Source organism: Hippocampus zosterae, chromosome 10 (genome assembly GCF_025434085.1).
Source record: "Hippocampus zosterae strain Florida chromosome 10, ASM2543408v3, whole genome shotgun sequence".
Taxonomy (NCBI): domain Eukaryota; kingdom Metazoa; phylum Chordata; class Actinopteri; order Syngnathiformes; family Syngnathidae; genus Hippocampus; species Hippocampus zosterae.
The window spans coordinates 24924778-24952076 of record NC_067460.1 but is presented as its reverse complement, the minus strand read 5'-3'; the positions used below and the strand labels follow the sequence as shown (position 1 = coordinate 24952076).

At 53.1% G+C, this 27299-nt stretch overlaps 1 protein-coding gene across 5 annotated transcripts in view; it reads right to left on the bottom strand.

Moving 5' to 3' along the window:
• Positions 1–27299, bottom strand: part of LOC127608549 (roundabout homolog 1-like) — a 121173-nt gene that overhangs the window by 41294 nt on the left and 52580 nt on the right. For all 5 annotated transcript variants that reach the window (XM_052077673.1, XM_052077675.1, XM_052077674.1 and 2 more), the window contains one exon: positions 26721–27047. In XM_052077673.1, coding sequence (XP_051933633.1) covers positions 26721–27047 — 327 coding nt within the window. The remainder of the gene's footprint in view (positions 1–26720; positions 27048–27299) is intronic.

The window sequence follows — 27299 nt, the reverse complement described above, 5'->3', positions numbered from 1 at the left end:
CTTTTTACGAAAAGTCCACGCACCGAACTGTTGAACAAATACATCGAAGCCTCTGTTTGACAACAATGGATTGTATCCGATTTTTGGGGTTTGTTTTTCCAACGCTTGGACGAGGCCCGATGGTCCATTCCGCACGTTTGTTGTACCGACTCGGGTTAGCGTGAGGCAGTCGTGTCACTTGAGAGCAAATCAAATTCACTGAAGCATTGGCGGAGCGGCCCCCCATTGGCGTTTACCACATTGGAGAGTGTCATAAATCGAGCGCTCAAACCGCGACCTTCAAAGCCGTTCGCAGCGGAGGCAAAACGGCTCCAAAAGTGTTGATTCAAGGCGCCCCGAATCATTTCTTCGCAATTCGTCCTTGAGATTAGAAAAAAAAAAAACGTATTCATTCTTTTTAGTCTTGATAAAAGCCCCCGGAACAGCATCTGGTTCATCTCCTTTATCTGAACAAGGCAAACAACTCGGCTAGATGAGCTACATAATAAAAGAGACAAACAGCAAGCATCCCACAGACACCCCGCAGCCCCCCCCCCCCCCCCCCACACACACACACCCAAATCTCCCTTCTTCATTTATGATGAATGAACAAGGCCGCAAGAGTCCTTGAGGATTGGGGCGAATTGTGTGTGTGTGTGGGGGGGGGGGGGGGGGGGTTAGGAAATGCCATTGGCCTATCTGTCTGAATTGTTCTCAATGGGCCGTGATTTCTACGAGGCCGTGCAGGAATGCGCGCGTGCATTTGGCCCGAAAAGAAGGAACCGTGAAACGACGGACCAATTATTACAGTCGCCTGCAAAACGAGGGCACATGTTACTCTTTGAGACACTTTTGTCTCTTTTTATTTTCAAAACGTTTGCCCGGAATATTCTTGACATACGGACGATAATCTAAAAAAAAAAAAAAAAAAAAAGAAATTCCCTCCTATTCTCCCCGGAAACGCCGATTCCTTTCTTCTCCAAATGAATTCATTATTTCCCCCCCCCCCCCCCCCCCACACCACCCCCTATTTGACTCAAGGTTAGCTGGGTTGGCACACAAGGACATTCCTGGGGGCGGGGGTGGGGGGGCGGCAACGCTTGGCTGCCACTAAATAAACGGAGACGTTTTATGGGTAGCTGGCGATCGTAAAACGGGCCGATATGACAGCTCCGAAGGAGGGGGGGGGGGGGGGGGGCTTAAGAGCAAAAGATGGCAAATGTCGAGCAATACTGACAGGCATCCCCCCGGATCATTTTCGACTCATTTTTGTGCATTTCTTTTTCTCAGGGTGGGGTGATCACGAAAAACCTCCAAGGAAACCATGGCAGGAACACCCGCGCCGTGCCGGAGGAAGGCAGGCGCGGCAAACTCGCACTCGCCTAGCACACGGGACTTCAGATGTCAGGGGGGCAGGAGGGGGGGGGGGCAAAGCACCGTTTGCCCGACCTTGAGCGAGTATGCCCCGCCCCGAAAGTAAATCCGGCAAGTATAGATTCACCAGGGGAAGAAAACAGCCCGGGGTGAGGCGCTAGCAGAAAGATGCGGGTCTTTCCTTTTGACCTTTGCCCTTTTGCATCTCTCCGTTGTCAGGGGCCAATCAGACAGAGGCAAAGGCAAATTGCACGCAGATGGCTTGTCTCAATGGCCGTTTGGCACAACTCTTGAGTGCCGGGGATTGTCTTGCCTGCTTGGCTGGGTTTCGACCTCCGCAAAGGCGGCTGCAGGAACCGTACAAGCCGGGCCGGGCCGTCAAACGTGCGCAGACAATACGCTGGAAAACAAAAGCCGAGCACGAAGGAATGCTACGCGCTAGTCTCGATCGCTGACAGCCAAAAGACCGCGGCGTGATTTAAGCGCGCCGTCACGCTGCGGTGGGTCGGGCTCAGCGCCCGCGATGTGATCTCCCCCGCCCCCCTCCCCCCCCCCCCCCCTCATCTCTCACGACTGTTCTTTCACATCGCTCCTTATTAAAAGGGTCCAAGCATGCCCCGGCATTCCTAATAGAGGCGATTTACACTCGCGGATGACCCCGTCGCTCAATCTCCACTCGCTGGGCCCTCCGCCCAAGGTCACCAGTCCCCATAAATGAGGGGGGGGGGGCCGTCCCTTTAAAATATCAACGCTATAAGGCCGGCCAGCCACTGCCAAAGCGCTCCTCTTCATGATGGAGGACTCGTCGACTGTACCGAAGAGGAGGAGGAGGAGGAGGAATGCTGCGCGTGAATTATTAAAGGCAAGATCAGAGTGGAATATTTTGATACCCAACGTCCTCATAAATAATTCGAAGAGCGGCAAAATTAATAACCTTGTTCTTCGTGTAAAGCAGAAGGGCTGGTGTTTGTCTCCAGGGGGGTTGTGGTGTAAGATCTCAGACTAGGGATCTATTTCGCGCTGATTTTCACTACGGCGGGCCGAGGGGAGCGCCCTGATGTAGTCGCCATGCGTTGGGACGGCGCCGGATCGCGTATTCCCTTTGATGCGCTCGGTCAAAGGCGGGTCCGTAGAGAGGCTGCGCTGGGTGTGGAATGCGCAAGGTTGCGGGCTAGCGTGTCCAATTATCTGGTGTGAGAGGAGCCGGCCAATTAGAGGACCCGGAGACCCCCGTGGAGAGACAGACGGGCAGGGCTAGCGGACAGAAATATTGCCCGAGGAGACGTCGTCAGCGAGGGGGAAACTGCTTACGAAGGACGTTGTTGAGGCGTGCGCTAGCGAGTCACCTCGAGCCGGCTTCTGCAGCGGTGAAAGCGCGCCATCGCAGTCGGGTGTTGAAATTTGTCCTGGGGAGTTGCTTTTCCACCATGCGGAATTCAAACACGAGAGTCGTGCGAGCCCCAACGACAAATACAACGCTCCGCCCCAGAATAATGCAATCGGTACAATCGCGCCGTCGGACGAGCAGAAAACGAGATCAACAAATGCAAGCGATGAAGGAGGATGTCAACATTTGTTAAGGACATCGTTACAAAAGGAAAAATATCGAAACTGAGCCTGGAGCAGCACAAATAAACAAAAGAACAGACAACCCCCTGCCCCCCCCAACCCCCCCCCCCCCATCTGTGAAAACAAAACCTCCTGCGCTGAGGTAATGATCTCATCTTTCCGCGTCTCTCGACTTGACCAGGTAAAGCGATTTTGGCAGACGCGCCGGGAGCGAGCGTCTAATTGGACGCAGGAGAGAGCAGGAGGCGGCCACCCGCGCCAACTTGCAGCTCATTGGCTGCCGTCCCGACAGCATCGGGACGGAGGCGAGAAGAGCCGCCGAGGCTGCGGTGTAAAGTCGAAGATAAGAAGCAGAGTCTTGCTGTTGACAGGCACCCCCAGGCGGAAAAAAAAAAAAAAATGATGATTATAACTCATGCCAAGAGGCAGCCGGCCAAATCGTTGACTGAACAACGTGTAATTGGGTTATTACTTCATTAATAATAGCGTGTAGCCAAGTGAAACAAAAGCTCTTTGTGCGGCTGCCACCGTTTGCCGTGATTTACGTGGGACATACTCTCGCGCTTCAGCAAATCAGTCTGTATAGTTCCCGGTACCTCTCATCGTGTCCGGTTTGCAGACCTGGGCCAGCGGGTGGCGGGGGAGCAGCAGCCCAGAGCGCTAAGTTGGGGGCAGGCCATTTCAAGATTTGAAAACAAATCATGGAATCTTCCAGAAAACTGGTTTTGGCAAGCCAGTGAAGGGATGCCAGAGTAGGAGTAGCAGCCAAGAGGTGAGCGGCGGCATTCTGGAGCGACTGGAGACGCTCGATGGAGGAACGGCTGACTCCAAAGTCAGCCGCATGAGATCCTGAATAAGTGGATCTCAAAGTGCTCACCCGACAAAAGGAGACGCTTGACTTGAGCCAGCTGCCCAAGATTTAACGACGGTCTGTTTTATCACCCCCCCCCCTCCCCTTTCCTTGATCATCTGTGTGTCTGAACAAAGCTCACTCATTTGAAGAATGTCTGCCGACTCCTTCAATGTCTCATTTAAGACTTTAGCAAATTGAAGGCTTCGGAGCTGCGACAACCACGGCGCAGTCAAGTCCAAACAGGGGCATCTTGAAGTTTTCAGGCAAACTGTGTAATTCCGGACACCGCAGGAATGGAGCCACGACTCAAGAAAAAAAAAAAGAAAAAAAAAGAAAAAGGAGTGAGACAATATTGAAACACCGCCCAGAAATACGAAAAGGGAGATTCTGCCATCATACGCCGCAGTAACTACAAGCTAGTCTCTGAGGTCTTGGCGAGCACCTGCATCAAAGATTAGCACCTGATTAGCATCCCGGAAGACGATCCAAGATGACCCCCGCCCCTCGATCAAAGCCGCGCCCGTCAATGTTGTCCGAGGGCAGACAACAGCTGCAAATAACACACGAGGGAGGCTCGGCTTGTCGGATGTTTACAGCCGGCTCCCCCGGGCGCTAGCCAGTAATTAGCCCAGCGTCCACTTCACATGCTCACCGCTAACCCCCCACGACCTGTTTCTCGACTCGCCGCCGCTTCCCGCGAGCGTTGTAAACGGCGCTTTGATCAAGGGGCAGCGGCGCTGATGTTTTATACATGCGCTCATTCGGGCTCCTCCGCGCGCTAATGCGTCGTCATTTGGAGAAGAAAGAGGCTCTCCGCGGCCGCCCCGCGATTGCTCCGCGATTGCTCCGCGATTGCTCCGCGGTGGCTCTTCGAGGCGAAGACGCCGGCGCGGCAGCGATGTGCCGAGAATTGCATCCGGAAAGGAAAGTTTTCAACATCAGACTTTGATGTCGGGGGCTCCGCCCACATGAGAGGGCGCGGGCAAAAGCGGCTACGCTATTTAGCGCCGCCGCCTCCATGCCTTTGCGTGCCTGCTCCTGATCAGCGCTCGCGACTTTTGAGGTGCGTGTCGGCGGCTGCGACGAGCTCAACTCAGCCCGGCCGCACTCGGCGATGCAGTTTTGCCCGAGGACTTAGCGCTCCATAATGGAGGGACCGCTCTTTGTCTGGAATTTCAATGACGAACAGCGCTGATGCTTTTACAGCATGCGTCGCGCACAGAAGCCAGTTATTAAGTCCGCCCTACTTTCTTGAGTAGTCATCAGCGCTGACCGCAGCCAAGAAAGCTTCTCTCCTTTGTTCTCCGGCACGCCGCCGTCGCCGCCATTTGTCTTTAAAGTCGACTGCATCCTGTGGCAAACCACATCGATGACTTCTTCACACACGCGCGTTTCCCTATGGGGACGCGTGGATTTACTTGCTAATCATAAATTTATTTTTTTTTGAAAAAATGTGCGCATGAGCGAGTCTTCACATTGTATGGAAATTCAAGTGAATGATTTGCAGCACACATGTAAATGATCAACAGAAGACATCAATAACCATCAACATAAAGTACTGCGCATTCCTAACGATGTGAATAAATCAGTAAATCCGTCCACGTCGTGACATCCCGAGTTTTTTTTTCTTTCCCCCCGCCCCCCCTCCTCAGAAGGTTTCATCCAGTCATTCCTCATTAACAAACGCTGATTTATGCCGCAACCAGAATCCCCAACGCGCCCAAAAGGACCGCACAAACATTCACCGCAGCTAAAACAAGATACATTGGATGTGCGGCAGGCAGGCTGGGCGGAAAATCGCAGGCGAGCGTTTCAGCAAAATCGGGCCTTGAATGCGCGATCACGCTTTGGGAGGGGGGGGGGAGCAGCGTGTGCATACTGTACACTTGTACAGCGTATATGAAAAAAAAGCACCCTTGCCCTTAACCCATCCCAGCAAAACCTTGAACTCTCACCTCTCTACCCCCCACACCCCCCCAAAAAAAGAAAAATTAGCACTCTTAAAGCCACTTTGCAAGCAAGTCAAGGTCAACCACTTGCTCCGGCTCTCAATTAAATAAAGCAGCCATTAGTCTCCCGGCAAATTGCCGTAATCTGACTAAGAAACGAAGCCTGTGTGCCATTGTGGAAGCCAGCCAGAGGACGCCCTTGCGGTGCTTTCGGCTTCTGCCAAGCGGTGAACCGCTCCCAGATGAGAGGAAAGATCACCCGCTCCCATCTGCTCGTGGGAAGAGAGGAGGAGCAAAAAAAAAACAAAAAAATAAAAAGGAGCGAGAGCTTGAAAGCGCACCTCCGTCCCAGGTAATGACAGAGCGCAGGATTCCAAATGACTAGGTGTGCGGCGGGGAACATTTTGGAAGGATGAGTCAGCTAAAAAAAGGAAGGCAAGTTGTCGGTTCCATTTCCGGCCTTTTCATCCCGGCAAAAGGAAACGTGACCTCCAAGTTGCATTTGAAGGGAAAAGTTCAAATGAAGCTGCCAGGAGATCTGAAGTCCAGTCCAGTCTGGTCTAGTCGCAGACGGAGCCCAGGAGTGCCTCGCGACTTCACCCGGTGTTAATAATAGAGCTCGGTCTGTTTGCCGCACTTCATCACCATACCTCACACTTGCTGTATCTCAACACAAGGCCATCCCACCCGCACACCTCGAGATAAACCCGAGGGGGGGGGGAGTCTGGAGAGATACTTCATCATTATCTCCAGGTAAGTGTGAATGATCGCCACGCCCCGGTAATGACTCGCTCTCCCCTCGAGGTATCGCAGTTTGCAGCGCCACTTGTCGCCGTCTCCATCCGTCAGCCCAACGTCCGGCTCGGCGTGGGCCGTCAACTCCCGGCCGGCCTTAATGGCTTCGGCTCGGTCAAATCGTCCTCGGATGGGGAAGACGTGAATTCTCGTCACCCCTGAAATAGCCTTAGCTCGTGAGATTCAACCGGCATCGGATGTTGGTGAAACCGCAGGAGGTCCCAATGATACGATGGACCGATATTCCGTGCCAGGGGGAAAGGCAGTGACAATCTGGACATGCTGGATCCTCCGATGATAGGACGCGATCATCAGGATCACTCAAGAGTTTTGGGGCGCTGAACTCAAAGCACAAAAGACACAAGGAACCAAGACTAAAGACCATGGGAAAGGATTTCAAAACCCAACGTGACCATTTACAGACCGGATCCTCTTCAGGAAATGCCACATGGGAAAGGACACCAGTTCAAGCGCCATGACAAAAGTCCAATGAACTCAGCAAAGATGGAAGGATTAAAGATTTGGAGCTTTCCGACCCGAATCCCGCAAAGACGGGCCACATCCCTCAACCGCAGATCTCTGGGAACGGGTCAAAACGACGCCACCGACCGCAATGCCCCAAAACTCAACCGAGGCACTTTGGAGATTCACGAGCCGGACCTCGCAGACGATCCGGCACCCTAAGTCAGAGTTAAGCCTCATTTCTCCGGGGAAAACTTTCCAATGACACGATTGAGCAGTTTTGGGATTTATGCAAGCGAGAGACGTGCTCGCTCAGGCTAAAGGAAATTTGTCGCAGGCCCCCGCAGACGCATGTTCAAGCTCAAGTCTCCATCTCCCGCCCGGCTTCCCTGCGATGTCACGAGTTTAAAGTTCATCGAGGGGTGAAGGTTCAGTCCCACCCCCGCGTCCCAAACACCACCTCCCTTCCCAGGTCGACCCTTCGCTCCCTGCGTGTCTGAGTGCAAGAAGACCCCCTCGGGGATCGACCTGTTCCTCCCCCCTGACAAACAAACACGCGCTCACCCCGCATACCTCCCTTTGACGGACACTCTGCAGGTGTCGCGTCACGCCAAAGTCGTGAGCGCAAAAATGTGGACCCTAGAGTTAAGCGGCGGCTAAAACTTGTCTCATTTTTATTCTTTGCTTTTTGGCTCATCTTGAGACTTGATTTTTAGCACGCGAGTAAAAAACAAAAAACAAAAGCGTCCTTCGCTGCGGCAACGGCGGCCCCTTCAACCCGCAGGACCGTGACAGCTTTGAGCCATCACCAAGATGGATGTCTGCGTCCTACACGAGACCTTTTAATTAGCTCCGCTAGCTGCCTTTTATGAACTGCGCACACAAAGGCTCACTCACAAAACACGCAAGATTGCCCGCAAGCATATAAGCAGCAACAACGAAAAAAAAAAAGCTCAAGGTACTCATCATGCCATCCTAAATCTCTGGCGTTGATTGCAAACAAACATTGCCACAAAGCACTCCTTTTGTCCGAATGAATTTCCACCACAGCATCCATCACGAGACGCGCATTGGCATGAGATTGCACAAGCGTACCTAACGCCGCGTCGGCCGAACGTACACCCGGTCGGGGGTGGGGGGGGCGGGCCTTGCGTCCCTTTCTAAAAAGCACCGGGTGCAATTTAGCCACGTCCACGGAGCAACTTGATCATCGCGTGCAGTGTTAACCACGCGGCCGCACAAAAAGCAGAGGCGAAGGCGGCAAAGTACATCTGTCACACGGCTGGAACAAACAGAGCGGCCCTCTCAAGACAACCCCGCCAGCTGTTCCCCTTGACTTCACAGAGTTAGTTTATAGCTCATTGTGTAACCGCAACCCCCCCCCCCCCCCCCCGCCATCCCATCACCCCTTCGTCTTGTTTTTCCCCCTTTCTCTATTTCAATTTGCTCGGATAGACCCGAGTTACAAAAGGAGGTCAGTGTGTCGATGCCCGCGAGGGCCTTAGTAGACTACGGTGACGGAACATTAGCGTCGACATCCAAGAGGACGGACGGGGATGAGCGCTTTCCGCTCTTGGTGAACGTTTACGTGAAACCATTTTAAAAGGATACACGGATAAAAGCTGAGTGGCTTTGGCTGACGTTTTACATGACGGCGGCAATGTTGGAGGCTAAAGCTAACATCCAGCCATTAAACCCTTGAGTGTTAGCGCCACTGAGTGCAACCATCTTCTTTTTTTCTCATCTTATCTCTCTCCCTGACCTTAACTACAAAATGTCGCTCTAACCGTCATCCAAACAAGAGCCCGAACTCTACTCGGAGGCTTCGGCCTACGCTAACTTAGCTCCTACACCTAGCCTCAAACCTAGGTTGAACTGTAAACCTAAACATAGTGCTAAACCTGAAACCTCGCCCCAAAACCAGAATCCAAGTCCTCCATTTTGAGCATTGTGAGACAAGTAACGCTTTTCTTCTTATCTTATCTTATCTCACTGTAATTTAGGCCCTTCACGTGACTCAAGCCGTCAAGGTAATGTTAACCATAAGCATAAATTTAATGACAAAGCTAAACGCTAATCCTGACTATAAAGTATTTTTTTTCACATTTGAACTTTGGGGGTTGGGGCTCAGGCTTAGCCTTCAGGTTCAGTTTTTAGAGCATTCCCAGCCAAGGGTCTTTGCCAAACGCTACCTTAGCATGTAGCTACGACTGTGAACCCAAAGTTGTCGGCCTGATGTGAAATTTCCGCTTCCGCGAAAAACTTTCACAACATAACTCGGAGGACAGGCTGCTACATGATTTGTTTATCGGCCCACTCCTTACGATCCAAATATAAAAAGTATGTGACTGTAACAAAAAAGAAGAAGTGAAGCAATAAAAGTGTATGCGACAGCGCCGAGTGGGTTCTTACGTTTTTGACGACTCATTTCTTAGGGGCGCTCCCCACGGAAATAAATGCCTTGCTTATCGCCGCGGCTGAGAATACCGACAGTGCTATCAATGTCAGGTGCACTCTGCGTAACACGATTCGCAGTCGCTCAATCCTCATCCTACTGCCGCGGGGGGGGATGGGGGGGGGGGCCTAACAATAATAACGCTCCTCACTGGCAGGCGAGAGTCAAACAGATTCAATTTCACTCGTATCTGGTTTCAACGCATTTTTCTCTCTGCTGCGCCAGCCGTAACTGAATACGCCTTGTTGCCCTCTCCCCCCTCAGGAGAAATCTTCTGCCTAGCAGGCTCACGGATAGCAAGCGAGAACTTTGACTGCCTCTGCATGGAGGTTGGGGGTGGGTGGGGACGGGGGGGATTCACAGGAGAGAGAGAGAGAATCTGAACGGCACATACGGATGGAGAGATGGGTGGTGAAAGCAAGGTAGAAATCAATGAATGTGTCCTGAGGTCCAAATGTACAATTTTTTTTTTCCATTCCTTGTTTGGAGAAAAAAAAAACTGGCAGCCGAGGAGGTAAGAAACATATCTTCAGGCGCAACCCGAATCTAACCGAAAGCAACAATAGCCATGCAGCCGTACTCTCGTTTTATTGACTCAAAGCCCGAAAATACCTTTGACCTTTGTGGAGTCTGGCCCGAGTTTTCATCTTAAAATTTGGTCGTCAACTTGCAGGAAGTTGTGTCCGGAGCGAGTTCTCGGGTGGAATTGCGCAATGCTTTGAGAAAATCTCAAGCCACGGGAGGTCGACCAGGCGCAAGGACTACTGAAATCCATCCTAAAGCCCCCCCCCCCCCCCCCCAACAAGATGGCGCTTTCCATGGATCTCAAGGGACAATCACCCGGTGGTTCCCATTTCTCGTTTTGGACATTTCTGTCCAAATTCAAAGAAACGACAGCGTATCTCTGCGCACGCTTTGGTCGGACCGCCGACAACTCGCTGCGGCGTCGACGGCAAGGAGGAGCGCATGTAAAGGACGGCACAGTGGCTCTTTTGTGGGCCGCGCCGTCCTGTTTGCGTCCGCTAATGAGCGCGTCCAACTAAACTAACACACTCGCACGAAGCTTTGCTTAGTCTGCGCCGCTCTCATTGTGTCGTCCGCCGGGGCCATAAATAGCCGCGGCCAAATGCTACAACATAAACTCGAGAGCGAGTTGCGTCCCCTCGGCAGCATCTGCCACGCAGTAAATCTGCCTGCAGCCTGCAGCTGTCAACAGGAAGCCCAGAATGACCCCCCCACCCCCCACCCTCCCCCACACACACACACACTAGCGTCTTTCATCTGTCCACGACTGGCCCAAGTCCAGTCCGGCATCTCTTTTGCGCTCGCTTATCAATAGGCTTGCACAATTCATTGAATTTCAGCCTTTCTCAACTTTAACTGGCGGGAAATTACAAAAGAACCCCCCCCCCTTCCTTCCCCCCCCCCCACCCCTTTGCATACCTGCTAACTAATAAGCTTCAAGTCGGCCTTGCAGAACGTACGTTATGTGTTTCATGATCAGCAGGCTTGAAAGAAGCAAATGAAATTGCTCTTTGGATGGTTTGTAAACATTAAAAAGGGCCTCGCTGGAGTCCGGGGGGTGAGTGGGGGGGGGTGGGGGGGGGGCGCTTTAGAGGGGGGAAAAGGCTCTCTGCTTTTTGTCCACGCTGTCTATGTTGCCACTTTGCACATTTTTCCACCCCTCCAGCACGTTGGCAGAACATTTGCAAGCAGGCTTCTCTTTTATTGTCGGCGGGCGGGGGGGGGGGGGGGGCTGAGCACGCAAACGTATTATTCTTGGACCAAAGACATGAACATTGAGAGGGCTTGGGCTCGACTCTGATGTCAATTTCAATAAAATCTCCAGAAGCCGTGCCGGAAATCACACAGGAAGTTGACCGGGATGCTTTGCGGTGGCCATTTTCGGCTCGGTTTCGGACATGTTCAGGTGTGACTTTCAACAACGTTGAGAGTTTTTGTGTTCGACAGAGACTCGCGGCAATGTGGACTCCAAAAAGCAGCGATACTCTCACGACATGTTGGAATAAAATGCAGCCGGAGCGAACGCAAACTTGTCCGCTGTCCTGCGCACCCCAAAATCATTCAGCGCGTCTTATTAACGCGAGTGATGAAACAGGAAGACAAAGCGCATGACACATGGGTCGCGGTGGGGGGGGGCGGGGGAGGGCGGGTGGGGTTTTTTGTTGCACCTCAAGGTCTGTCAGGCAAAAGGGACGGCCGGGGCATGCTCCTGTCCTGGTGCCAGGCTGCCATCTGTGCCCGCAGTTAATGAGGGCGATGAAGCCCCCCCCCTGCATCGTGACTCCAGCAGAGCCTCACCACAGCGCCACTTTTATGTGGAGGCGACATGATGGACATCAACAAGGGTTTTTTTTGGGTGGGGGTGTCACTCGCCACTTCTTTCAAGCATGCCAGACGCTCCGAGTCCAAACGGCAGTGCAGGGGCTTGGAAATAAATGAGTGGCCAAATGCAGAAGCCGCTGACCCTGGGTGCCATTAGCCCTTAATTACCAGGCAATTCTTCCATGAGCCTGGGGGGTTGGGGGGGGGGGGCATAATGAAAAGCAACAATGGAGAGAAAAACATTTTGTCAACTCCATTATAGGATTATTTCGACTCGCCGGCCGTGGATGCCGGTCTCCATTTTTTTTTTAAGCGCTGCGCCGTTTCGACATGCGCAAGAGGCGCAGTCGCAGGCGAGCCTGTGCCAAAATGGATGCGCAGCCGCTTTTAAAGCACAATTGCCACCAATTTTCGCCTTATTCAATAACGCAAACATCCCCGGCGACGGTAAAAAGGCTCACTAAATTCCAAATTACACATGAAAGGCGATAGGAAGAAAGCAAAATATTTGTCTCGGGGAACCGCAGCCTTTTTTTTTTCACTGGAGGAACGCAGGCCGGTATTCCCGGGTGCAGAGTCCATCTCTCCGCACCAGTTGATGGGGGGCGGGGGGGGGGGGGGGCTTTAACGGCGGGCTCCGTTGAGGCACTCATCGCTGATTGTCAATTAGAGCGTTTGTCTCCTGTGACCTTCCGGCTCGGAGACTTTCCCGAGCCGCTGACAGACGACGAGCTACTCGCTTCGTCATCAGGACTCTTTAACATTCAACCGATAAGAAGCCAAAATGATGGTTTTTGGTTTTTAGGCAACGCCCGTACTAAGATATTGTCGAGATGCCCCACCCCCATTTTCAAACCGCAAAAAGCCTTTGTTGTGGTCCGGCCCGGGGCGGCACAACGACTGGCCCCAGAGCCTGACGGACCCGTGACACGACGGTTCTAAACCTCAGCCGGGATTGTTCCGGCGAGAGCACTTTTGCATCTGCGTCTTTCTTTTGAATAGCTCGCCTACGCCCCGTTTCTTCCAGGCCTTGACGCTTATGGCCCGCGAGCTGACAGCGGCATTGTGGTGAGGCGAGAACGAGGGAGGAGTCGTCGGGGGCTTCGGTGGCGGGAGGCCATCGGGACACTCGGGGAGGAGAAGACAAGCTGAAGGGGACCCTTGAGAAATGGCAAACCACAACAACGCTTCAACAAGGGCTGCAGTCATCCGCTGGAAAGGAGCAAGAAAGAGTACGGGAGAGCGCACAGGCCGGGGGGGGGGGACAAACTCAACTCACGGAAGAGGGACGACCGAAAGCCGCGCCGCCGACATTGACATCTTGCACAGCGGGAGGCGGACAAACGAGAAGTCTTTGTGGAAGTAATCCAGAAATACTTGGCTGGGTCAGCCCAAATACCGACAAGTTGCCATGATGTTTCTGGGGCAATAAATATCACAAGAAGGAGATGAAGCTGACGGGAATTCAATGGGAGGAAGGAGAAAGGTGGGGGTCTTTATTATCGGGAACTGATAAAGACAATCGCGAGAAACTTTTGTTGACTCTGAGACTCCCTGCTCGCTCGCTGCAGTCAGAGCAGGACATCCACACCCAGCAAACGCTGTTGGGTAGCCTGTTTTCAAGGAGGGGGGGGGGTCCCGTTTCGTGCGAAATGAGCAATTTGTCGAAAATCACAACCGATTTCTTTCACAGATGCTCAGAAAAGTGTGCTCGGGTGTGTCATTTTCATGGCGCTCTGTCGACAAAAAGAATTACAGAGAAGCAATTCAAAAATGGCGACTCCCCGAACAATCACACAAAACTCCTCCTGGCCTTCATCCTACGACCAAAATCCTTCACGGAAGGAACGCTTGGCAGACCCCCAAAAAAATCCTCTGTGACGCATCGGCAATGATATGCGGCGGCCATGATGGATGCGCTGACGGCCGCACCTGTTCTGGAGTGATCAGCCAACGTCGGCGCTAAAGCCTCAAAGGGATCGAGTAAGCGCTAGCCGCTTGCCTAATGGCCGTCGAGAGAGCGACGGGGGGTCGCCGTTCTCCCCCCCCCCCCCCCCCCCCCCCCCCCCCGCCGCCGGCGTGGACAGTAAATCCTTCCTCAACAAGGCTCCTGACTGTCGTGACAGCCGGAGTGGGGAAAAATAAAATCCAAACCCTGACGGCTGTGCAACACGAGCGCTTTTGGTAACACAACAAGAGACGGTAGCTAATGGTTTTAAAGGCTAAATCCCCTTCTGTCAGGTCCACAATTGCCGCCAGTGAGTCCTCGCTACAGCTGCGAGCTTCGTTTTCCTGCGCGTCCCATCTCTACGCGAGCACCGCTTTGAAAACCGGGTCAGAATAGCCGCTGGCCGGGGCCGCCCGGGTTCCTCGGCTCCAATTTATGTGTGAAGTCAACGGCAAGGTGTTGAAACTAACGAGCAACACGTTCTCTGATATTCTCAACACCCGTTTCCAAATATCAACATTTAGCCCAGGACATATTTTGACATCATTTAGTGTCCGTCGTCCATATGCCAAACGGGAGCGCCTGGCATTCCTGGACCGTCACCCAGATGGCAATTTTTCGTATTAATAGCTCGGAGAACGGCAGTCAGGCTTTAGCCGGCCTCTGAGGCTTTGGTGGCGCGCGTCTTACGGGTCACGTCAAGGACAAAAAAAAAACTAGCTTGGGAACTATCAGAACCTTCAAAGGGTCAAAGGTCAAGAGCGCATTGACAAAAAGGCCAGAAGCTGAAGAGCCAGGCCCCGAGTTTAGGTCAGACGTTTTGAAAGGTTAAGAAACGTGGGTGCCACAATGCCAAGGTCTTTGCGCATTTTTGCAACCCGGACGTTTGCAAACATCGGCAAAGCTGAAGAACAGAGAGGGGCGGCGGGTATCGAGACGCACTTTCAAAGCGCTCAACTTTTACCAGTGGGCATATAAGCCGGCGGACTCGGTCGGACGCGCGCATCTGCGACCAATGAGCCGGAGGCGCGGCCCATATACGCCGCTACGGATCATTTAGCGCGCGGCAGAGGGGGGCGGGGCAAGAACAAGTGAAAGCACGTGTGGCATTTAGGAGTTCGAGGTGCGCGCAAGCGTGACGATAAATCCCCAAAATGTTCTCTGGCCAACTTCAACACGCCATCCATCTTTTCCTCCGGGAGACGGCTCGGAGCAAACGGTCGTCGGCCGCATGCGCGGTGCGCGCCCGAGTGGCAAGGAAGGCCTTTCCTGACGGCAAATCTTTCAACTTTCCCGACTGGCGCCCAAAGAAATAAGAAGAAAAGAAAAAAATTAGCATTGTTCCGTTGGCGGGACACAAAGTGCGCATTTCATTTGAATTTGCCGACAATGCGGAGTTAATCCCGCGTGACCTGCGGCCCCGGGGGTCGCCGCATGTTCCCGTCAGCGCCATTCACACGGCGGCGCTCTTTGTCTGCCGAGGACGGCGGAGTTTAAAAAGGTCGACTCCACCTCGAAATTACCGGCGCTCGCCACCCCTCCCCCCCCGGTGTTCTGGATCATCTGCCGCATTGGCACACCGCCGTACTGACGACACGCTATACGGCGGGCGTCGTCCCCAGGCATTATAAACAACAAAAATAAACAACAGCAAAAACAGAAAAGAAGAAGCTGGCATGCTTCATCTTGTCATTTAAAAACTGGCAGCTCGTGCACGGTAGCGGTTTTCCTCCGGCGAGGCGTCCGCAACTCATCCCAGGAAGCGGCAATGACCCCCCCAAATCATAAAATCTAATTTTACCGCCGAGCGGTTTGGACTTGAAGGGTGACTGAGGCAACGGTGGGAGGACCGGGCGAGCGAGCAAATGAAAGACAAATCGCAGCAGCAACAACAACAACACGCCAGACCGGTCGCTCGCCCTTAGCGTGCCGCCTCAGCTTTGTCCCCAAGAAATGCCGGCAAACCGAAATAGAAGAGACCGACGCCGTCATTCTGACGCATACGCAGACTAAAACCGGATCGACCAAACGAGCCTTTCAATTAGCCACACACGAAACGGCGAAAAAAAGGGAGCCGGGTGTTAATTACACAATTTGTCTGGCTCCCTAGGGGGGGGGGAGCAAAAACGCTGCCCGTGTCGACAAGCGGGAAACGGCGCTTTTAATTAGCGGGGCTTCATCAAGGCGTCTCTCGGTGCACTTAGCAAAACGCCGCGTTCATCAGTCACGCGACGCATCGCCGCCCATTTCTGCGGCCGCGACGAACAAAAGCCCCCAATTAACGCCGAGTGCTGGTCGCGTTAGCTCAAAAAGCTGCTTCAGCGCTTGTTTGGATTCGCAATTACTAGTCATAGAAACCACCACCTACCCCTACCCCTAACCCTAACCCCCAATCCCAACCCCTACCCCTACCCCCAACCCCAACCCTAACCCACCCCCACCCCTACCCCCTACCCCTAACCCCCTAACCCCCTAACCCCTAACACCCTAACACCCTAACCCCCTAACCCTAACCCTAACCCTAACACCACAAAGTCCATCTGAACCCCCCCCACCCAAAAAAAAGCCCTTCACCGTACATCTGAGGCCCCAAAAGGAGTTTTGTGTTCCCTCATGTCCCCGAAAACACACCCGCGTCCCCATGAAGTGCGCCCCAGCCCCTAAAAGGCCACCGTGAAGCACACTCAAGCGCGCGTGGGGGGTGTTACGACCGGGACGACCCGAGCCCCTCACGAAAGGCGCCTAAGCCCATCATAAAAAGCCCCCAAAAAGTGCCCCCCCACCACAAGCCTTACTTGAAAAGTGACAAATACAAAAGGTAAGAAGCGGCCTGGCGCCTGAAGGGGGCGCTGTGGTCCAACGGCATCATATTGAGGTCAAATCTCAGCGGCATGACGAGGATTTGACTAATATTCAATTACACAGCGGATTAGTTGCAATACAAGCCATCCGTGACTCGCTCGGCAACGGCGACGCCCATTGAGCGTGCGCGGCGTTTCGCCCGCAAACAAACGGGGCCATCGTGGGGCTTCGTTTACGAGGACTCGTTCCGGAGAAACACGTCCGACCTCGTAACCGGACTGTCGCTGTGTGTCGACACCGTCGGAAAGGTTACGCCGCCGCCAGATGCTCAACCCATCGAGAGCCCCCCCTCCCCCATCCAATTCCCTCTCATGAGCAGCATTAGGCCGAGCTGCGGGTCGCACATTCCAGTCGACGTAAAAAGGAGTCGAATGGCTGCGCTTTTGCCGGTTCAATCAAGCTTGGAAAGCAGACAGCGGGGGGCGCGGCGGGGGTCCGGTCAGGCTCAATTAGAGAGCCCCTCGCCTTTGACACTGCGAATGATCTTGGCTGCTTTTCTATGCCACGGCGCGCCGCTTGGATCGAGTCAACCGGGAGTTGAGGAAAAGGCGCCGCGCGGGATGGAATGATTTGGATTGTTTTCAAGGTAAACGCTGCGCTCGTCGTTTCATCATCAGGGCTTTATTTGTAGCTTTGAATATTGAGAAACGTTCTCCTCCGCACTCTGCCCAACCTTCAGCTTTTTTTCACGACCCAGCCTGTGTACTCCCAACTCCACCACTTTTTTTTTTTTTTGGTCTTCTCACCAACCAACGAGGCAAAACAACCCGAATGCGACGCGACGGCAAAAGGTGTCATCTCTCGCGGCATCCAGGCAACAACCTCAGCCACCGGAGCAAAGCCATCTTCTTTCTTGGTCTGAGTGCCGCCCCCCCCCCTTACATGAACTTGAATGAAAATCAGTTGGAGGGAAAATTAGCTAACGTTAGCTTAATAGGCTCCCTTATTAAGCGTAGGCTTAATAAGCAACCGATGGTCTAACGTTAGCTTAATAAGCTAACGTTAGACCATCGGCTATCCATAGCTATCCATAGCTTAATAAGCTAAATAAGCTAACGTTTTATAAGCTTAATAAGCTAACGTTAATAAGCTAAATAAGCTAACGTTTTATAAGCTTAATAAGCTAACGTTAATAAGTTAACGTTAATAAGCTAAATAAGCTAACGTTTTATAAGCTTAATAAGCTAACGTTAGCATTTGTGTTTGCGGTCTCAGCAACGGCAAACGACAAGTTGGTGTAGCGTGCGGTGGGAAAGGTGGTGGCCTCTTAGCAAGTTTCCTTGCCACAGCGATTGACCCGGTGAGAGCGGGGAGGGGGGGCGGGGGGGGGGGGGCTTTGTCATCCAAACCTCAACAGTTTATCAACGGAGACAGACGGCACTAAAGGTGCAAGGAGGGAGGTCAAAGTGAAGCGGCGCCCACGTCGACGACCCTCCTGAACTTTTGTCCGTGACAGATACCAGTCGCCACGCTCCTCTGTTTACTCCCGCTGCTGCTTTCGCCAATTAGCTCTGCGTCGGTATGCGGAGTGATGACAGGCGCCGCTGAGATTGGGGTTGGGGGGCGGGGGGGTTGTTTGGACTGGACTACAGGGACCAAGACAGCCTAAGCGTAGGCTTCAGACGCTCCTTTTCCATCACGCTTACGCTAGCGCTAGTTACGGATTAGCGTCCAGGTTAGCAGTGTCAACAGGTAACAGTCCCACTCCAATGAAATAGGCCACAGGAATGAATTTGCCTTGCCACAAAGTTGCGCTCATTTGTGCCGCACTTGTGCGAGGCCTTTGCCATTTTCGAGCCAACAGCGAGCGATTCCATTTTCAAATCTCCCACTCGACGGAACAAAGAGACGTCCTGCGCCGTTGTCCGAACGCGACCCCGCATGCGTTGAGCTCCGTTAGCCAATTTACAGGTCAAAGCTGTCAACACGCGGGGCGGGGCAGGGTGGGGGGGCCCTCCCCGATGAATTGCGGCATGCCGACGATATGAAATGGCTCGCATCTGGAAGGTCTCAGCGACCGGGAGGGACACGCACACATGGAAAGCTCCCAAGCATTTCCTTCTCAGCCGTCTCACTTTACATGAAGTCTTCCGTCTTGGCAGCCACAAAACAATTCACGCGGCTGACAATGAAAGGCAGCTCAATGGAAATGAGATCTGACCCGCCGGTGAGGGTGTTTTTTTTTTTTTTTTTAATGAAAAAAATGTAACCTGCGCAACTCTGGCCAATGTACTAAATCCGACAAATAGTCACTTTGGGATTCCCGGCAAAACTTTACAGCTGGCGGGGGAAGCCACTTATTGCTCGGCGCAATTTGTTATGACGCTCCCGCAGTGAAAACATCCTTGGCAAATAAATCCGGTGAAAATAGAAAATACACACCGGAATCAGCAAATCACAGCACAAGTTTTACGATCGAGCATTTGTTTGGCCAATAAATTACTGATCTGAATGACCCCGTTTTGCAGGCTCGAGTATAAATCCCATTTTTGTTTTTGGTTTTGTTTGACAAAATCCAAGACCAAGAACAGGAGGCCTCAAAGTGGCACGCAAAACCTCCTTTCCCTAATCGTGCGGACAGGCGCCGGACGAGTCCCTGAAATGTTTTCCCTTCACCGGAATCGCGCTTCACTTTGTGGCCAAAAGGTGCGATCCCGCTTGCTTTCTGAGCCCTTTTGTTGTTGGAAATAGGAACGCCCCCTTGTGGCAGAGGCCGCACGCACAAGAATGTGACGCGGAACGTACCAAAAGAATTTGAAGAAAGAAGAAAACCCACAAAAAAGGGACTGACCCTTTACAGCAGCGAAATTGGACAACGCGATGCAAGAGACGCCATTTTTAGTTTGGGCATCGTGTGGGAAAGATGGCGGCAGTTGCATTCTCACATTCACATGGCAAATGTTACTGACATACAATCAAACAATCACGGAAGATATTGACTCCGGAATCACGCCGGATAAAAAGAAAAAAAAAAGATGAAGGTCTGAGAAGTGGCAAAAAAAAAAGGGAAAAGCGGTCAATCAAATCCAATGACTTTGCAGGCTCTTTCCGCTTCAAGCTGCCAAGTAAGCGAGGGAAACCTCTTGCCATGACTTCAGCGGATCACTCCGACGGAAAAGCACGATTTTGCCTTTTTTTTTTTTCTCCCCCCCTTTCCTCACACTTTTGGAACGTCCATCCGGGAGGATTAACGGCCCGTTTGGAGTCTTATCTCACCTTGCAGAGATCCATCACAAGCCCAAACGCTGTTCGCGCCAACAGAAAGAAAAGCACACGCGCGGCGGCTGTTTATTTGGACGCGCCGCTAAGCTGGCGGATCATGTTCGGAATTCCACCTCCATGTCCGTGACACTTTCCAGACAATGCGGAGGAAAAGGAAAAACCTCAGAGAACTTGAAGCCACATCCACGCCGACTTTTTTTTTTCTTAACCTGGCAATCTCCCCCCCCTACCCCCGAAAAACACAATTTTACCTGAAATCCTCAATAAAGCCGTGTCAACATCAGTACATTTTTACAGAACGTGCAACGATGCCTTTCCAGTTTGAGTGACAGCTCAGACGAAGGCTGAAGTGGCAGCCGAAATTGTCAGCTCGGTTCATTTTTTCCTTCACTTAAAAAAAAAAAAAAAAAAAAACGTTGTTGGGGAAAAAAAAAAAAAAAAGACACGGTCGACCTATTTCAACTAATGAGGAGACAAGATGAAGGTCATCGCGCTGCCAAAACTCGGCAACTCCATCAGCGCCTCCGGCAGAAGTCTTGGAGCGATAAATCGTTTGCGATCGAGCGGTGGCGCGAAATCGCCGAGCGTTCTTCAGGTCATGCGGTCGCAGTCAACGCGCTCGACGATGACGTAGGAGCGGCCAGTGAGCTGAAGGGAAAAGCGCCATCGGCGGATGACTTTCGGCGCCCCGACGGGACCACTTGAGCGGACGATTCGATCGCAACGACGCGACGTAAGAAAAGAAAGATTGGCGAGTGGATTACAGCGGGTCTTCTCAAGCGAAAAAAAAGGCCTCCGTTAGCGTCTGCACGCAACCAAAGGCGCATCCCGATCAAGGTGACCTCGGGGGGGTTGGCTTCCAACAAGAAGGGATCAGGTGCAGCTTCAAAGAGTCTTTTTGCGTTTCTATTCCGCTGACATCAATCAATAAAAGGGGAGCCGCCGAGATCGAACGCAATCTGTTACGGGACGCTGCTCGTAAAAAAAATAAATAAAAAAAAAATTAAAAAAAAGAGGACTTGGAGAACCACCAATTTGTTGCTTCGGAATGCAAATCGAGAGGAAGGGGGGTCGCCAATTTTTTTTCTCCCAGGATAAAAAAAAAAAAATTTTAAATCACAGGATGACATTAAATGAACACGATAATAGGATAACAAATCAATTTTTTTTCATTCTAAAGTATTTTTGTGAGAATCAATTTAAAAAAAATGTTTCCAAGAAAATTCGTTTTAAAAAATGACGTATCGATTGACCTCTGTTAATAATCAGATACCCCCCTCCCCACCCTCCACAAAAAGAAAGTGACGGTGTTGCAAAACTGCAAAGCCATTACAACAGGACAGTTGTATCCCCCCCCCCTCTGCCCCCGAGCCATGCGTCGCTCAGCACATAGTGAGTGAGCGCTTCTTGGAAATAGAGGCCAAGCGTGCTTGCACAGACACCAAGAAGATGCTAATTGAGTGTCTACAGTCCATCTGCAATGGTGCAGTCGAGCCGGGCAGGAAACTAATAAATGAGCCCGTCTTGAAGTCGGGCGGGACAATTCATCTCCAACGACGGCTCCATAACTCCACATTTTCCGCGTTTCGCCTGAGGCAACGGTGAACTGCGCAAAAGGTGGAAGGAAGAAGTCAGAAGAGACGTCAAGTGTTGTTGTGTGATGCCGTTTTTATATTCCAGAAAATGTGTTGTCATCTCCGAAAGGGATGCTGTCGCTTCCTTACCGGACAAAAGGTACAAAAGCCCCCCCCCCCCCCCCCACATTGGAGAGGCTGCTGTTTGCACTAAGCAAACGGCTCCGCTTCATTTAGTGGCAACTCCTTGGCCACTCACAAAGGCGGCGGGGGCGCCGCTCGGGGTGACGTGCCGCCATTGTGACCGCGCCGCCCGCACAAACAGAACATGTGCAAGGAGCCCAAAGTCCAAAAAGGAAAAGACTCGAGCGGACTCTCGCCGCATCCACTTTTTGTTTGTAGACTTTCCAGCGGCAGGCGGGCCACGTTTGCGCTTGCTCGCTATTGGCCCAATTGTTCTCCCGGTGGCTGCTTTCAATGGCAACGGCTTCAGTGGTGCCCAAGAGAAGCCCACAAGGTACACACACACACACACACACACACCCTTGTTTTCTTTTCTTTGATTTATGAGCAGTTATTTGGGGGGGGGGGGCTTCGATAGGCCCTTTGGTCCTGGACGCAATCAGTCATTGGCATGCGGGACAAAGGCAGAGCATCCAGAAAAATAGGTTAAGCAAACACGCTCTGCCAACAGGAAAAGGCAGCTCGGATGTCCTCCTTCGGACTGTCGCAACGGGAATGGACCCGCAAACATTGACACAATATTTGGAACGTGGATGGAGAATGTTCTACGAGGAATCAAGAAATGGGGGCCAAAGCCAGCTTGGGTTGCGGCGGCCAACCTCCGGCGAGGTGATTAAGGCCTGGCAACATGCTGAGTGACAATTAAGTTATTCCCTCGCACGTCGCTTCTTGCCTCTCCGTCGAGCAATCGATAAGCTATCAGGGCTCCAAAGTGGAGGCCAAATGAACGTTAAGTCTCCCTGTGGAGGCCACACTCTCGGCTAATCGCGCAGCGCACGTGCCAGAGGTCGTCTGTCTACCTGTGATGCGCCGTCTTTGATGCGAGGCCCACCCGGGGTGTCCGCTTGAGGTGGAGACGTCGTCGTTTGGATGCGCAGCATTTTTCCAGACGCTGGAAACTTGAACACAAAGCGTTGGCCAAAACTAAGACGATCCTACACTGTAACGCTCTGCCTAATAATAACGTCCCCCCCCCCCCCCCAGTAGCCTCAGGCCATCCTTTGAAACCAAATCGCGTGTGCCCTCTTGTTCCACCCTTGCCCAGGTTTTCAACCTGAACGTGAAACGCAACTTTAAAAACCCAAGAATGTAATTTTGAACCCCCCCCCCCCCCACCGTGGCTTCAAGCCCCCCTGAACTCTTGAAACCTCCATTAGACATAACCAAGCGCGATTATAAAAAACAAAAAAAGTCACAGCCATCATAGGGTAAAAACTGATTTCAGGGGGAGGACGGAATGGCGGCGTCTCCTCCCTCAGGCCGTTTATGGATTATTTTGAGGGGGGGGGGGCGTCCTTCAGCCCAGAGAGTCACTTGGCTAAACGGAGCGCAGGCAGCGCTGACAGATGACAACCCGACACTAGCACGAGAGCTGGATCAAGAGAGTGAAAGATGTCTGTAATTGAGAACGGACTTTCAAGCACCCCCCCCCCCCCCCCCCCGCGTAGTCTCCCACCGACGCGACAACTATGGGCACCGTGACGACCACCACCAGGGGGCCAAACGGCAGCAACACGGTCACATACACTCGCGGCGGGCCTCGCTCACTTTTGGTATCTGCTTTCTAAAAAGGACCCCCCCACCCCCCCCCTCTCAACCCCCCACTGCGCTCATCTCCTTTTACACATGACGTCGCCCCGTCTGCCTCTTTGGCCGAGCCCCCGGCGCGATACGCTTACGCCGAGCCGGCCCCATTGTGCGGCCGCCGCCGCACCCTCTTCAGAAAGGTCAAAGGCACACAAAGGTGAGAGTCGATCTGTTCTTGTCAGCCCCCCCCCCGACCCCCCCATGGCTCAAACAAGATGCTTTTGGTATGTTTACAGACGGTCATGGATGGGCCGAGGACGACGTGATCAATAGTACAATTCACAAAAAGCGGCGGAGAATTCCCAGTCGGACGGGCCCGTCTTAAAAGAAGGCGTCATGCGCGGCCATTTTGTTTTGTCGGCCACGTCCACTTCACTGCGGAAAAGTTGGAGGGTCGCTCGCTGCTAAAGTCTGGGGAGGGGGGGGGGGGGGGTGCGGTCAATCTGTCTGCAACCATGAAGTGAAAAAAAAAAAATTTTAAACCCACGTTGAGCGAGTTTGTCCAAGTCCTGTCTCAAAGTCTCCCAACGCCGCTAATCCCCCAGCAAACTCGGCCGTCTCGGATGGAGGAGCGCTATAGAAGGTCGCGAGCCGGCAGGCTTTACGCTTTGCGCTCGTACGAGCGGGCGTCAGACATCAGAGCGCAGCCGAGAGACGTGCGAGAGGCTCGCCGATGACAGCTTACGAGAGTAAGAAGCAGGTTAGCAGCCCGGATTAGCGCCAGGGACACGCATATGGCGGACGCCGCCTCCAAGCATTCCCTTTCGGGGGGGAGGGGGGGGGGCCTGAAGAGGTGAAACGAGGATGCCGGCGTATCAAAAGTCCCTCCCGAGCGCGTGCCTCAAATGAAGCAGACCCCGACAGCGCCGTTTGCATCAATTTGCTGTCAACCAAGCCGAGACAAATAAGCGCCGCAGAGCCCGCGACTCGTCGGGCAGCCGGCCAGCACGAAAGCTTGCCGGCCGGCCGGCCGCTTCGCTGGCGTCTGCCTGTCCTGTTACTTTTTTATTTTCCATTTGCGGTGCCTCTGACTCACTGAATTTGTGTCTTGATGTCAAAACGGGATGCGACGATAACCGCAAGGAAGAGAGACAAACGCCACTGACGAGCGACGAGACGACAAAACAAGACAAATGTCCAAAAAGACTCCGCGCCGCAACGCAAATCCGGAGTACTGAACGAGAGCTTCCTTATGGCACTCCTGAACCGCTTCAAATCATATTTGCCGCCCCGTGTTTATCGGTGCAACATTTGGCGACAGAGGTTGCCGGAATGGAACAGGAAGTGGGGGCTCATTTTCGCCTCCTTCAATGAACTCCCCCGGGGGAATTGCGCAATTTCAATTGAAAGGCGGCGTTCTGGACAAACTCCAGCTTGGGAATTTGCGCTAATGAGCAATCGTACGCGACCGGCTGCCGTCGCAAAAGGCAAACTTTTTTTTTTCCAACCGCTTGGAGTTTGTCAAGAGTCAGAAAAGCAACTTGGCAAGCAATCTTTGCCACAAGGACCCCCCCCCCAACCCCCCTTTTTTTGCAGCATTTCCACCGGAGCGACGGCTTGCAAATGTGCTAGCTTCCAAGGTGCGCGGGAGGAAGGGCACAAGCCCGTTTCAGACGGAATCAACGGGTTTTAACGATTAACGAAGCAAAGTGGGTTCGCCCCCCCCCCCCCACACCGCCCCCGGCAGCCATCCGCCGCGGCCGGCCGGGCGGGCCAAACAGGACTTGTTGAAACTCGGCTTGTGTTCGCAAGCGGCGGCGAGCGAAGAATAACTGCAATAACGTCTCCCTTAAAAGTTAAGCTCTGAGCTTTGGCCGCCGGCCAAGAATTATTATTTTTTGGGGGGGGGGGGGGCATCTTCATTTTAAACAAGCGGCTCTCCCGGGAAATCGAGCAGGAGCGGCGAAAACCGGAACCAAAAATGATGATGAAAAACATTTGCAGTCACACAACCAGAAATTCCCCGAATGCCCCCCCCACCCACCCTTTTTTTTCAACTTTGTGTTAAACTGCCCTGTAAACGTAAACACTGCAACGTATATCATCCACCCGCGGACGTCGGAAAATCTTCGGCGCTTGGCCTACTGAAACGGTGTCTCACGCGCATTTGGGCGTCATCCCGTGTGATTGATGTCTGCGGGAGCTTTTCAAAACATATTTCAAGTTTGACGAGCAGAAACGTGACATGGGAAGTCCCGCTGAAAAACGTTGCCGTTTATCCGCCTGGAAAGAAGCTAAAATTGCGATTTCAAGCGCGGGGTTTGGACAAAGCTGAGGCGGAAGGAGCCTCGTTTGCGTTTCTGCCTGCAGTGGGCGCCCAGGAAAGCGTTTGCTCCAACTCGGGCCTTTTGGGGCTTGCGTCAGTCGAGGCTCCACGCGCACAAAACGGAGGAAAACTCCATTAGCAAAGCATTGAGCGTTACACATCTGTCGAGTATGTGTGGTTCAAATTTGGAAGCAACTGAATGGAGGGGGGGGGGGGGGGGGAGGAGGGGGGGGGTTGGAAAGATCCGTGGAAAAAGGGCAAAGTGAGCAGACACTGTTTCTCCGTATTTGAGCAAATTGGCTTCAAGCTTCCTTTTTTTGTGGCTCTCTTCATGATCGACACATCCACCAAATGTCAATGTGCGATGTGAAACTGGCTTCTGGGGCTGAATTCGCCCCCCCCCCCCCCGCCCACCCCAAAAAATGTCAAAACTAGCAACATGAAGTGCACCGCAGCAAATGGCAGACTTCCTTTGTGTTTGCAGGCATGGCTTGTTGAGTCTTTTTTGTGGGTCTCCTGGTGAGAGAACATTTCAAGATGCCCTAACTCAGCCATTTCAAGGCTTGCAGCTCCAACCGAACCGGAGCCGCGTCTCACTTTGCTGCCATTTATGCCAAACGGGTGGAAGCCAGCTGAGCCCGAGCAACGCCGGCGCCACCTTCAGTCCTAAAAACAAGGCGGCAACTCCTCGGCGGGGATCGGAGTCCGCCGACCTCCCACACGTGATCTCTCCTCTCCCATCTCCACAAGATGACCGGCAACGAGCTATCAAAGCCCGCAAATCCGCCAACCACCACCCCCCCTCAAAAAACTCCTCACACCTGACATGTTTTGCATTGGCTTTTGGCAAGCCAACGCATGAGTGAGGACATTGAAAGGACTTCATCTCCATCTCACTAACAAACAGCAGAAGTGGGGCCAAAACAGAGCGGCCTTTGTTCCCATTGTGGCTCCTGACCACCTACTAAGGGCCCTTTGAGAGGCGCGCTCGCCCTGGAATGATCAGCCCCCCCCCCCCCCCCCCCCCAGCAACTCCCTAGGCTCCGCAGGCCTGCGGAGAGCACTGGGCCAAACACATCCTGCCCATCTCCTGAGAGATTATCCAACTCAATGAGCACATTGATGCCAGAAAAGACTGAAGGTGACCAGGGGGGGTTGGAAACCGAAGCCGGCTATTCAGAACTTCCAGCAAAACCCCCCACCCCACCCCAAAGGAGGAGATAAGGCCGCACTTACTGGCTACTTCCAGCGAGGCGTTGTGGCTGACGGCCTCCCCCAGGTAGTTGCGGGCCACGCAGACGTAGGAGCCCTCGTCGGGTTTGCTCCGCCGGCCGTGAACGATGCGCAGGAAGAAGAGCGAGCCGCTGGGCAGCAGCATGCGGTGCGAGCGCGGGTCGTCCCGGTCCGTCTCCACCCGCTCGCCGTCCTTGTACCACTCCACGGTGGGCGTGGGCCGGCCCTCCGCCTTACAGTTGAGGGTGGCCGGCTCGCCTTTGGATACGATCAGGTCGGACGGATGCTCCGCGATGCGAGGGGGCGTGTCCTCTTGGCGCAGGCGGGATCCTGGAACCACAACGGGAAAACCTTTTGAGATTCGGACGGCGACGGCGGACTGATTTTTCGTAACCAACTGATCCGCCTCCTCCCATTGCCGCCGTCGGGTAGTTTAAATACTCTTTTGTTTGTACACAGTTTGTACACACGCGCAAAGCGACTGCTTTTTCATCATATTGTCTGGATGCTCAGGAGGTCACAAAGCAGACAAAGAAGTCGCGAGAACGCAGCGACAGTCGAGGCGCGGCGGTGACCTTTAAC